This window comes from Physeter macrocephalus, chromosome 7, assembly GCF_002837175.3.
Source record: "Physeter macrocephalus isolate SW-GA chromosome 7, ASM283717v5, whole genome shotgun sequence".
NCBI classification, from domain to species: Eukaryota; Metazoa; Chordata; class Mammalia; order Artiodactyla; family Physeteridae; genus Physeter; species Physeter macrocephalus.
The window spans coordinates 119,255,582-119,269,109 of record NC_041220.1 but is presented as its reverse complement, the minus strand read 5'-3'; the positions used below and the strand labels follow the sequence as shown (position 1 = coordinate 119,269,109).

Below are 13,528 nucleotides of genomic sequence, written 5' to 3'. Positions count from 1 at the left end.
TCCTTCATCTGCTGTGTGTTTCTCTGTCTTCTCATTTTGCTTAACTTTCTGTGTTTGGGGTCTCCTTTTTGCAGGCTGCAGGTTCGTAGTTCCTGTTGTTTTTGGTGTCTGCCCCCAGTTGGTAAGGTTGGTTCAGTGGTTTGTGTAGGCTTCCTGGTAGAGGGGACTAGTGCCTGTGTTCTGGTGGATGAGGCTGGATCTTGTCTTTCTAGTGGGGAGGACCACATCCGGTGATGTGTTTTCAGATGCACCTGGTGTGTCTGTGACCTTATTATGATTTTAAGCAGCTCCTCTGCTAATGGGTGGGTTTGTGTTCCTGTCTTGCTAGTTGTTTGGCATAGGGTGTCCAGCTCTGGAGCTTGCTGGTCATTGAGTGGAGCTGAGTCTTAGGGTTGAGATGGAGATCTCTGGGAAAGCTTTCACCGTTTAATATTACATGGGGCCGGGGGCTTCCCTGGTGGCGCAGTGGTTGCGCGTCCGCCTGCCGATGCAGGGGAACCGGGTTCGCGCCCCGGTCCGGGAGGATCCCACATGCCGCGGAGCGGCTGGGCCCGTGAGCCATGGCCGCTGAGCCTGCGCGTCCGGAGCCTGTGCTCCTCAACGGGAGAGGCCACAACAGAGGGAGGCTGGCATACCACAAAAAAATAAATTAAAAAAAAAAAAAAATATTACATGGGGCCGGGAGGTCTCTGGTTGACCAATGTCCTGAACTCGGCTCTCCTACCTCAGTAGGTCAGTCCTGACACTCGGTCGGAGCACCAGGACTCTGTCAGCCACATGGCTTCTAGTGTTGGAGCGTCTCCTGCAGAGGCGGGGGTGGCTGTGGCTCACTGCGGGGACAAGGACACTGGCAGCAAATGTTCTGGAAAGTACTCCTTGGCATGAGCCCTCCCAGAGTCTGAAAAATTCTTAACTAAGTAAAGATATGAAGTAATTTAAAATATTTACTAGGCAGTATCGTGTAATTTGCTGTTTGCCAAGGCTAAACCTAATTTTTCTGGTTTTAGTTTTTGATAGCACAGAACATCAACCAAAATGTAAAGGATTTTCCCTCTGTTCTTTAACAACCTACCTATTTCATCTCACTCTTTCCCCTGCCCTAACTAGTCCATTAGAACAATATTACCTGGGATTGTTTTTACATTCAAAGTGTATAGAATAGTCTCTATTTTGACTATTATAACACCAATAATTAGAAATTGATATAAATGGATGTAAAATATTTAAATTATTTCTTCTCCATAGTATGGCAGGAAATCAATTAACCTCAAATTAATTAATTGTCTTTCTCTGCCTTCAGGTATATGGAATTTTTCCCTACTCCATCCAACATTACAAGTGACTTTCTATTTGAAAAGAGTGCTAATTACTTCCATTCAGAAGAAGCTCCCAAACGAGCTGCATCTCTGGTCCCCAAAGCCAAGATCATCACCATCCTCATTGACCCCTCAGACAGGGCATACTCTTGGTACCAGGTATGAAGCAGTGAAAAATACCATTAAAAGCATTTGGTCATAGCTTGAATGTAAGCAATGGTGAAGTTACAAAGTAAAGTCCAGGTGTATTGAACAGTCAAATGTTAAAAGAGCTAAACAAACAAAAAAATAATGAGAAATAAGAACTATTGATAAGATCTAATTGATATCAATTTGGGCAAGGAGTTTCAAGCATAACATAGCAGAAGAAAATCACACATCAAAGAATTAATAGATTGAACCATATAAACATGTAAAATGTTGGTCAGTCACAATTAACAAAATTAAAATAACTGTCTAAGTAGAGCATCTTTAGCAATACATGTTAAATGGCTTAGTTCCCTTAATTTGTAAAAAAAAAAAAAATTCCTGCAAACTGGTAAAAGTAACTAACTAACTAAATAAATATTTGAGTAAAATAACGAGCAGACAAGCAAAAGGCATAGGTAAACAATTTACATACACACACACAAATCCAACCGCACAATAATTTACATGAAAAATGATCAACCTAATTGGGGATCAACAAAATATAAATCAAAATGGTACTTTTAAAAATATCATCTTGGCAAAAATTGTCACGCTTGTTCTCTCTGTTGACAAGGGTGTGATGATAAAAGTACTCGAACTTTCCAGTAGAAGGATATATATGGAGATATTTTCTGAAAACTAATTTGATGACAGTTATCAAAAGGTTTGTAAAGGTACTTTTGTGCTGTGATTCCTCTTCTGGAATCGATCATAAGAAAACCTCAAAAGGATTAAAAATATGTATCCCTTTTTTATTCATCGAGGTACTAATCATAATAATAATAACAAAAGGAAAAGTAAATATCCAACAATATAGAATTGTGTCACACCGAAATGGAGTATTCTTCAGCATTTCATGATGGTTTTAATCCATAGAATGATAATTAAAACATAGCGTTCATTCTAATGTGTGATAGATATTAATCAAATAAGCAAAAAGGTATATAATTAGAAATTTTGAATGCTCTGTGAGGAAGTATGGGAGGTGCTATGAGAGCACTCTCTAGAGAAATCAACTTTAGACTTAAAACTGATGGACGAGTAGGTTTAACTGAGCGAGGGTAGAGGGAGAGTGGGGCAGAGGGAAGGTATGTGTAGTCCCCTGGGTGCAAAGAACCACAGCACAGCTAAAGAACTAAAAAAAGATTTCATGTGGTTAGAGAGCAAAACCCGAGGTGGAGACCTGTGGGAGATGAGTCTGAGAGGCACACGGGGGCTAGAAGCCGCGTGGGAGAACCAAGTGGCCACCATTCCTTGAGCCATCGAAAGCCTTTTTAAAATGTTAAACCAGTGTGTAACTACCAGAATTCCTTTTAGAAAACATGATACTATCCGCTCTTTGAAGAATGGATTGGAGTGGAAGAAGTGACCACTCAGAGAAGTCAAGTAGAGGCTATTGCAATAGTCCTGCTGTGAAATGGTGGTAGCAAGGACAAAGATAGTAAGTAGAAATGGGATGAAGGATAAAGTATCAAGAGATCTTTAGGGATTAAAATCAACAGAACCTGGTAAGAAAACAGTGTCAAAGATAAATCAAATTTCCAGTCTGGGCAGCTGGATGATAACCATATATTCCCGTGAAAAAGAAGCACTGAAGAAGGATACAGGTGTTGTGTGGGGGTGGGGGAAGGCTAAAGATGTGACACATATGGAAATCATGAGGTTATGGCATCACTGTCACACCAAAAGCAGCAATAGAGGTGGCTGGCACTGTGTGGAGGGGTCTGAGCAGGAGACAGAAATTTGTGAATCAGAGGCAAAAAGCCACAGAAATGGTGAAATCGCCTAAGGAGAAGGTTCAGGGAAGAAAAGTACAGAACGGAATGAAGCAGCCAGAGAGAGAAAACAACCAGAGGAGTAATAAAAAATCCAGCAGATACCAAGAAAGGAGTGCTACCAAATGAAGGAGGTGACAGCAATGTCAAACAGCTGCTAAGAAATTAGACAATTAGGCAAAATAAGGCCTGAATTGTTTTCACTCAGTTGAAAGACATGGAGGGAAGTGAAACCTTTAGCAAACAAGACACAGTGGATCAAGGAAGATGTGTTTATAGTGGTGGTGATTTGAATAATAATGAAAAGTTTTCAAAGGAAGAAGGATGTTAAAGGTCCCCCAAGGGAAAATGGGGAGTCAGTCCTGGGAGGATCCTTAGAGATCTGGAAGGGTGGCTACAGGAAATAGCTTAGATGGGAGGGAAGCACTCCATTTCCAGAGTTCTTCACTTTTCTTGTGCTGGGACCCTTCCGGCAGTAGGGTGGAGTCCATGTTCACCATTTCAGAAATATATTTTTAAAGCATTAAACTACATAGTATTACAAAGGAAACAACTATGTAGAAAAGTAATTAAAATCAGTAACAAATTTAAAATCAAATTTGTTTAAAAACAAGTTTAAATTTACTGATTTTAAATTAAAAGTAATTTAAAATCAGTAACAAATATTTACTAAATCATTAAATGGCAAGATCTAATGATGGGGCTAATACTACTGTAATTTTGAAATAGCGGTGAGTATAAACATTTGATATATCATAAAGACCTGTAGTGTGATTAAAAAAAGAACTGATTTTTATTGGTGGTAAGATCACAAGTACAGTACCTACCAAATTTTATTTAGAAGTTACTAAAAATAAAGAGACTTTTTTTGAAGATTCAAGTTCATAGATCCTCTGAATTCTATCAGCAGGAGTTATTAAGAACCCCTGCATTGAAACTTAAGGGATAGAAAAGGGTATAAATGTATTTGCTGGTAAATTTGAAGGTCTGGGATAGAGAAATTAAAGTGACTATGTTGGTCTCTTTTTCCTTTAAAAAGTTGAGAACAAGTTAGTCTAATGAAAAGAGGAGGAAAATTTGGGAGGCAGTAGTTTGAGGAGAGAAAAAAGGGGGTATGAAATCTTTCTACAGGGGTGAAGTAAAATTGACCAGAGAAATGTAAAATTGCCCATTGCAATGAGAGACTAATTAAAGCTGATGGCCTTGAATTTAAGGTGGTTATAATCTATATGTACTAAAATCCCAATGATATGAGTACATACATAAATTAATGCCAAAATAAAGTAGATTAAAAGAAAAAATTTAATAGCATTGTAAAATAACAAGTAATTTTTCTTTTTCCTTTATTCTTTTTCTTGACTTTTCAAAATTTCTTCAATAAACATATATCGTTAAGAACAAATAATGATGGACAGAAAAACGTGATACTGCAAACTGAGATTGCAAGTGGTTAGGAATTCAAGTGGAACACTTGTTTTGGGAGCAAAATCCAGAAATTATTGTTAGAATCCATGAGTCAATGACTCCTTAATATACAAAAATGTGTCTTTCTCACTTTAACAAAATTCATACTGCAAAGCAAGATAAACTTATTTTTTTCAATCGTGCCAAAAATATTGAGATGTTAAGCCTTAATGAAACATTTTGAATGTGAACACTTGGGGAAAAATGTTGCACATTTTCCTGGCAGAAAAAATGGTCACTACTTAGAGCAGATTATATGAATCTCTTTTTTTTTCCACATGGATTCAACTATTTTATTTTTAAAAAAGAGAGAATCTATGCCTGCTTCTTCAAGTAAATTCTTTGAACATACACATTTGAAATGAATAATTTTTTCTGATAATACTTTTTATTGCTATATTGCTAAGAGTAGGGTCCCCAACCTGCTGTACATTTCAAAATAATGCAACCTATTACTTAGGTTGCATTATTACCCAGTCCTGTCTATTCAGTAAGTACCATAAATTTGAAGCTCAGCAGGTATAATTCAGAAACTCCTATAAATGTCACCTGCCACTATAATTTCTACCCCACATTTTTATAATGCACCTCACAGAGGACCTATAGTGCTATTTTTTCCAGTTCTGTGTGACTTCTGGTCATATTTTTATGCTAATCTTTTTAGTTGCATAAATATTAAAAAAAGTTGGTGCTAAACTGGTATAAGTCAATATAGAGCAGATTAAGTACAATTCCATATTATCACTGTGCAAAGTAGAAATGTTTGCATGACTGTATTAATGTGCACATAGTATGTTTATATTTCTTCACTCAAGTTACCCTGTTTCTACACCTTTTGTTAATTAAATGTACTATGTAGTCTCTATGTATGTAGCATAGTGCATTTACAAATAAGGTCAATAAATATGCAATTATGAGAGGGCTTCAAAAGTATTATTATTTCTACCAGCCTACCACTCATTAGTTACACTTTAACCATTTACCACTTAATCGTCTTTACTTTCTTAGCAATTTTTATTCCTAACACATATAAGGGCTGCTATTACATAATTCTATCAGGCTCTAATATACTTCCATCCCTATCCTGTAGTAAATTTTCTTTAAGTTCACTTTTAGATATCTTGCAAAATCAGTTCATCCATTCCTACACACCTCATTCATCTTCACTCAAATTTACTTTAAAGTTCTCTTAGTTTCCACATTTATTTTTTTCTGCTTATTAAAATCTTTCTCACTACATTTTAGCTCAAAAGCATCAATCATTTAAAAAGATCCCTTCATCTTTCATTCAGAACTAATCACTTATTGGTCTGGCTATCACAGCAAATAACTTATACCTCTAGTCAAATATATGACTTTTTCACAATCTGTTAATCTATTGTTTTCCATACCAGATTTTGATTTCTTTGAAGACAGCAATTTTGTCTTACCTATATCTTTTTATCTCTAGAAGCTATTGCAGGTTATTGTTCTGGGAAGGATCTTAATAAATGCTTATAAAATTGTATTGATTTGTGTTGGGCTCTTGAGCTTGACCAATGATGGTAGGATGTGAAAGATTCAGAGAATTTGGTACTGAAAAGCAGTAGTGAATTGGTATTTAGGAATTAGCAGAGTTAGGTGGAAACCCTTGGGAGGGTAAAAGCAAAGTGCCTTGGGCAGCATCAGCATAAATGTGACACCTGAGCAAGCATGAATAAACATCTGCCTTCTCTGTACCCATAGCACCTGCCACTTAGGGATAGTGGGGAATTGTCAGACCCTCAGGAGTGGCTATAATGAAACAAGAGCACAGTAATATGTAAGCCTACTCCTGCCAATCAAAATCTCTTTTCATCAGGATTGATCTGTCTGGTCCCTGACATCTTTTCACTTATAATCAGACCCATGGAGAAAATCCTTGCACTCTGTCTCTTGTCTTGCACCTAAACATTTTAGACATGAAGACAACCACAGGCTTATCTGAATGCTACTTGATATATATGGAAGGCTTATACTCTATATAAACAATATGCCAGTGCCTAGGTTTCACTATAGTATGCACTTTTCACCTTATTTTTCATTCTAAAATCAATTAATTATTTTTCGTTACTCTTTTTGGAATAAAAGACACATGACACACACACGTATATCCACACATCAAACACATACGTGCACACATACCTAAGCAGGCATAAAGAAAATTAATTTTACAATTGACTTTCTTATTAAAGCACCAAAGATCACATGAAGATCCAGCTGCCCTGAGGTTTAATTTCTATGAAGTTATCACAACAGCACATTGGGCCCCATCTGACCTGAAAACTTTGCAGAGAAGATGCCTATTACCTGGCTGGTATGCGGTCCACATAGAAAGATGGCTAACTTACTTTGCTACTTCTCAGGTAATGTCCTGAACTGAATTTCTTCTGTTTATTATATCCTCATCGTGTTGCACTAACAGAAAATATAAATTAACATTGCCACAGATAGCAATTTATTATCAGAGATGATCATACCTAAGGAAGAAATGTGGATTTTTACATTTTTAATGTCAATGGTAGTACTACAATGTTAAGTGGCTGTGAAACACATTCTGGGGATCTTCTTTTGCATAGTAGCTGGTCTCAAAGTGGTAGGGCCTCACACAGGAGGCGTCAGGTGCTTCATAGGCAATAACCAGTAGAGGAGCAGCCAGTTAGACAGAACCTTTATGGAACACCATGTGCAGATACCCGTGTGTCATCTGTCCTGTGGGACTCGTATAAGGAAAGAAGGAGGTCATGGATTAGACTGTCAAAATGGAAAGTGTTGTAACAGCTCCAGGAACTTGGGATAGAACAGGAAATAAGGATTGGCGGAAAGCGTACACATCCTTTATCTTCTTCATTCCAGTCAGGTCACAACTAAAACCTGAGTTCTCTGTTGTGGTTTGTAAGGAGAATAGATGGGTAATTTTCATCTGTGTGCCCATTATTTCCAAGCCCTTGGCTCCAAGGTTAACTCATGGAATTTCATAGGTTGGATAATCATCTGTATTACAGAGCAGATGGAAAATCGTGTTTCTACTGAACTACTAAATCAAGAGAGTGTCAGTGTTTATTTATGATTTACAATCAAGTTAGTTAAGGGTTATAAAAAATGCCTTTGAGGCTTCCCTGGTGGCTCAGTGGTTGAGAGTCCGCCTGCCGATGCAGGGGACACGGGTTCGTGCCCCGGTCCGGGAAGATCCCACGTGCCGCGGGGCGGCTGGGCCCGTGAGCCATGGCCGCTGAGCCTGCGCGTCCGGAGCCTGTGCTCCGCAACGGGAGAGGCCACAGCAGTGAGAGACCCGCGTACCGAAAAAAAAAAAAAAAAAAAAAAATGCCTTTGGCAAAATTTGCTGTTTATGTGGAAGGACACAAGAATAGTAAACATTAACATGTATGCTAAGTAGTGCATATTTTCTTCCTTTTCACACTGATCTAATTGATTAACATCATACCAGGTCAAGGGAGGCGGCTTGGTCTGTTTAATTTAATTTTGTTCTTCATAAAATGACTATTTTTGACTCTACAGTTGCTAATTATTGATGGACAGCAGCTGAGATCTGACCCAGTTACTGTGATGGACGAAGTCCAGAAGTTTCTGGGAGTTACACCTCATTATAATTACTCTGAAGCACTAACGTGAGTCTATTCTCATAGTTGATTTCATTTCCATTATTTGCCATCATAAATTATCACTGGTAGGTCTGTATATAGCATCATTAATACTAGGTATGAATTTATACATCATTATGCTACTCAAAAGCAGTCAAAGGAATGTCCTCATTATTCAAGTAGTGTCTCCCTTTTGAATACCAGGAACACTTTACCTTATAGGCATTTTATGAATCACAAATTCCCCTTTTTGTGAGCTTTTTCCCAGTATAAATTTGTTTAAGTAAACTTTCTACATGCCTACTCTATGCAGAAAGTGTTCTAGGAATTGAGGTTACAATGGTGAAAAAGACGATCTCTTTCCCCAAGTAATTTATAGGTTAGAAATAAAATGTTGATGGCCTCCGTTAGCTCTGTGAAAGTAAGTAGTGTTTTGGGCAGAATTGGGAGAGGGATACATTCATGTTTTACTCTGTATTTATTAAATTGTGTATAACCAAATATAATCACGTATAATGTTGTAGTTATTATTGCACAGCTGACCACCCAGAACCTACCGGCATGTAACCATAGCCATTTTATTATGCTCATGGATCCTGTGGGCTGGGAATTTAGACAGGACACAGCCAGAACAACTTGTCTCTGCTCAAAATATATACTTGGGCCATATTTGGGAAGACATGAATATCTAGGCATGACTTGAATGGCTGGAGACTGGAGTCTTCTGGAGGCTTCTTTACTCACACCTTTGGCTCTTGGACTGGGATGGCTCGAAGCTGAGCTCAGTGTGACAAGACCTCTCTGTGTGACTTTCTCACAGTGTAGTGGCTTTGTGTTCTGAGAGGGGGTGGTATATCGAGGGAATGTGGTTCAAGGCCTTCTCTGACCTAGCCTTGCAAGTCACATAGCATCACATGCCATATTCTATTGATTGCAACCAAGTCACTAGAGCCAGTGCAAATCAAAGGGGAGGGAAAGGAGCCTCCGCCTCTTGATGAGGAGGGGCAAGAGCGTTCTGCAGAAGAGAATGTGGGAGGGGAGATATTGTTGCAGTCAACTTGGGAAAATAAAATCATATACTTGGGTAATTGAAAATGGAAAAAAAAGTATAAAGAAGCAAAATAACAAGCAAAAACAAAAGCTGCAAGCAGTCAAAATATATATTTAAAAGGGCATGTACTTGATGCCCTCACAAAGGCCTGATATACAGCCTATTAAGTTTTAGACAAAATTTTAACAAGCTTGATTATATAATTTCCCAGTTCACAGCAGATTAGAATCAGCAATTAGACAATTAGAGAGGGTAATGGAAGGACAGGAAAAGAAGCAATAAGATTGCGTTGTTCCTTATCCACTAAAACAAGTCTAATGAAGTTTTTACCTACACATGGAAATAACAACACAAGGCATGGCCCCTGTTGATTAAGTAGACAAAGCTTTCCATAATGCCTTTACATAAATACTTATTGATGTCAGCATGTCTTCCCCAGCCTGCCTGCAGTAGTTTAGGGATTGATTCTGTCCTGTTTACTACAAATAGTTCCTTATGGTTCAATAAACCTGTAAAATCATACTTTTAAAGAAGAGATTACAAACAAGTACAGAATATATGGTTTTTAATACATCTCACACATCACAAAAATTAGTAACTACAGTGATGTTCAGTGTAATAAAAGAACTTGTAAGGCAACAAATTCATATCCTCAAAGTTGTCTAACAGTTATTGGAGAAAGGCTTTGCATCTTAATTTCACAATTTCATGCCTACTGAAACCAAACCATAAAACAAGGAATTGATATAACTTAGCAAGAATAAATGCCCATTGTTAGACTTCGGGTATATAACATTGTCAATGCAATAAATGAAACCAGGGCAGCAAAGTAATGTGGATTCAAGGTTACGGCGACCCTATCTAAAAGAATGACTTTCAATATTCTGGGTGGCTCTCCTTCCTCAGGTTGTATTAAGCTCTGCCTCACAACAGCTGTTTGGAGAGCAAGGAGAGACAGCAGCCCATCCCGAGACCTCTGTACACCGGAGAGCAAAGGAGATACTCTCAGTGTGTATAAATATCTTGGCTTGGTTGCCAGGGCTGTATTTTACCTTAATGCAGTTAAATATTCTCATCCTGAGGCAGAAAATGCTGTTTAGGGGCACTGTTATGCTGCCTTCCCCATCTCATTTTGCACAGCATGCAGAATTGTTTTTCCTCTTGGGAAATTAATGAAAACTAGAGAAAGGCCTATGATAGGCAAGGAGCAGATTGAAAAGTCCAGGTTGGAAATGACTCTGTCTTCCTTTTATCCATTTAACCAGTGATGTATTTAATTTTAATTGATAACAAGTACTAGGACAACCTGGACTGCAAGGATCAGGTCTCTAATAATAGATTGGGCAGGGAACTGTAAAGAAAAATTCCCTCTCCCCCTAAATGAGTTCACATATGTGCAGAAGCAAATTGCAGGTGCACCGGTATTATAAGAATGGGCCCAGGGCAACAAAATATTCTGCAACTAATTAACTTTACGTCCTACTCAATTATGCTCCATCTTTCTAAAACATCTGCTGAGCAACAAAAATGCAAACCTTTTCGATGTTTTATGCATGCAGCAAGTCCCATAGCAGTAAATTTAAAATTTCCCTTCCTATTTGGTTTATTCTTTCATTTTTCCTACCTTGTTAGTCCTAAACAAAAATTCTTATATATCTGAGTTTAAAACAAATAATTAGGCCACACATTCTTTCTTTTGTAACTTTGTGCAGCCATGCGAGCAAAACAACATTAGAATTTTCTTTAAGAGGATCGGGTCTGAATTAACCGATAGGATCATCTGCCTTCAGCAAAAGAAATGAAGATTTGTCTAATCTTCCATTCACCATTTGTATAATCTGTGTCTCATGTTCTCTGGAGAAATATAGTGAATTATATCTTTACCCTTTTAATTTCCTCCTTGAAAAGTACAAACATATTGAACTATTAAAAAAATATATAACAGTTTTCTTAGAAGCTTTAATTCAGGTTTAAATACATGGAAGCAACCTAAGTGTCCATCGACAGATGAATGGATAAAGAAGATGTGGCACATACATACAATGGAATATTACTCAGCCATGAAAAGAAATGAAATTGAGTTATTTGTAGTGAGGTGGATGGACCTAGAGTCTGTCATACAGAGTGAAGTAAGTCAGAAAGAGAAAAACAAATACCGACCTCGGAAAAAGAATGGAGGCAAAGATCAAGAAGATGCAAGAAATATTTAACAAAGACCTAGAAGAATTAAAGAACAAACAGAGATGAACAATACAATAACTGAAATGAAAAATACACTAGAAGGAATCAATAGCAGAATAAATGAGGCAAAGAACGGATAAGTAACCTGGAAGACAGAATGGTGGAATTCATTGCTGCAGAATAGAATAAAGAAAAAAGAATAAAAAAAAAGTATATTTACATTACATTCAGTCACCTTACTATATACCATTGAATGATGTCAAAGAAATCTGTGAATATATTTTAACAGGGAAATCATATAAATAAGACAATAAATATTCTAAAGATCCTATATATATGGTTGTAGTTTTGTAGTTCACCTTTCATATTTTATGGATGAACAGGTAAAATATAAAATTTAATAATTTCTTCATAAGAAAAGACTAAAGATCTATATGTTCTTTTTCATTACAGTAGAAATATCAAAAATACATAACATATAGTTTATTTAATCTCATAAATCAATTCAATGAATATTTGTAGAATTGAATTAAATTAAATCAAAGCAACAGGCATATGAAAGTGCATTTCCTTTGTACAATTGGTGAGGCTCTCTCAAAGTTCTGTGTCTAATTTATAATCATTATATTTTTATTATCATTTATATATTTGATATTTTGTAGTTTTGATCCCCAAAAGGGCTTTTGGTGTCAACTACTGGAAGGAGGAAAGACCAAATGCCTTGGAAAAAGCAAAGGTCGAAAGTATCCACCCATGGATCCAGAGGTAATATTTTCCTCATCTTTGAAATACACTGGTAGAACCCTGTGCATACAACTATTTCAAAGCCAGTAGACAATATATTTGATTCCTTTTTCTGCTTTTTCATTGCTATCAATAGTTTTATATATTTGGAAAATAAATAGACCAACAGAGACAGATGATTGATAGATATCTGTAGAAACTGTGTGCTGGGATGCAATTCAAACATAAATACTTAGTGAACAGTAACTCCTTTCCAAATGTGTAAAGTACTTAAATAAATTATCTACTAAACAAGTGATTTTGGATAAAATATATAAGAATTATTATTAAGTATTAAATACATATATCCAACGCCTATACAATGCATGGTACTGAGTTAAGCAAAGGAGAGTAAACTGCTCTGATCACCAATTACAACATATGGTGGAGAGGTTCTTCCACATCACCAAGCAAGGCTCAGACACCAGCTGGGTGTTCCACAACTCAACACAATTCTGACACTGTCTTCCCAAAGATAGTAACAGATCCCACAGGCTAAGGGCCACATCCTACAAGACTGTCCCTCCCTGTTCAGGTTTTCACCTCAAGTCCCAAGTCCAGGTTATCACATCCATCTTGAACCACTGGCTATAGATTGGAAGTTCCAAAAACCGCCTTCTTGGTTCTGATTAATATGCTAGAGCGGCTCCCAAAACTCAAACATTTTCCTTATTGGATCACTGTTTTATTACAAAGGGATATAACTCAGAAATAGCCAGATATGTGAGGTGCATAGGCCAAGATATGGGGTAAGGGTGTGGAGGTTCCATGCCTTTTCTGATTTCTCTAGTCTCTCCACATGTTCATCAACCCAGAAACTCCAAACGCCATCCTTTTTGGGTTTTTATGGAAGTTTCATTACAGGGACATAACTGATTAAATCACTGACAAACGGTGATTGAGTCAAACTCCAGCCCCTCTCCCTTACCCCATGGTGAGGGGATAACATTAAAGTTCCAACATTTTGCACCAGAGGGCAGACAGCAGAAGCAAGAAGAACTACAGTCCTGCAGCCTGTGGAACAAAAACCACATTCACAGAAAGATAGACAAGATGAAAAGGCAGAGGGCTATGTACCAGATGAAGGAACAAGGTAAGAACCCAGAAAAACAACGAAATGAAGAGGAGATAGGCAACCTTCCAGAAAAA

General features: G+C 37.4%; 1 protein-coding gene across 1 annotated transcript in view; it reads left to right on the top strand.

Annotated features, from left to right (window-relative positions):
* Positions 1 to 13,528, top strand: part of LOC102986434 (bifunctional heparan sulfate N-deacetylase/N-sulfotransferase 4) — a 157,222-nt gene that overhangs the window by 129,504 nt on the left and 14,190 nt on the right. Inside the window, exons 8-11 of the mRNA XM_028491537.1 lie at positions 1,301 to 1,475; positions 6,958 to 7,128; positions 8,282 to 8,391; positions 12,259 to 12,361. Of these exons, the coding sequence (XP_028347338.1) occupies positions 1,301 to 1,475; positions 6,958 to 7,128; positions 8,282 to 8,391; positions 12,259 to 12,361 (559 nt within the window). The remainder of the gene's footprint in view (positions 1 to 1,300; positions 1,476 to 6,957; positions 7,129 to 8,281; positions 8,392 to 12,258; positions 12,362 to 13,528) is intronic.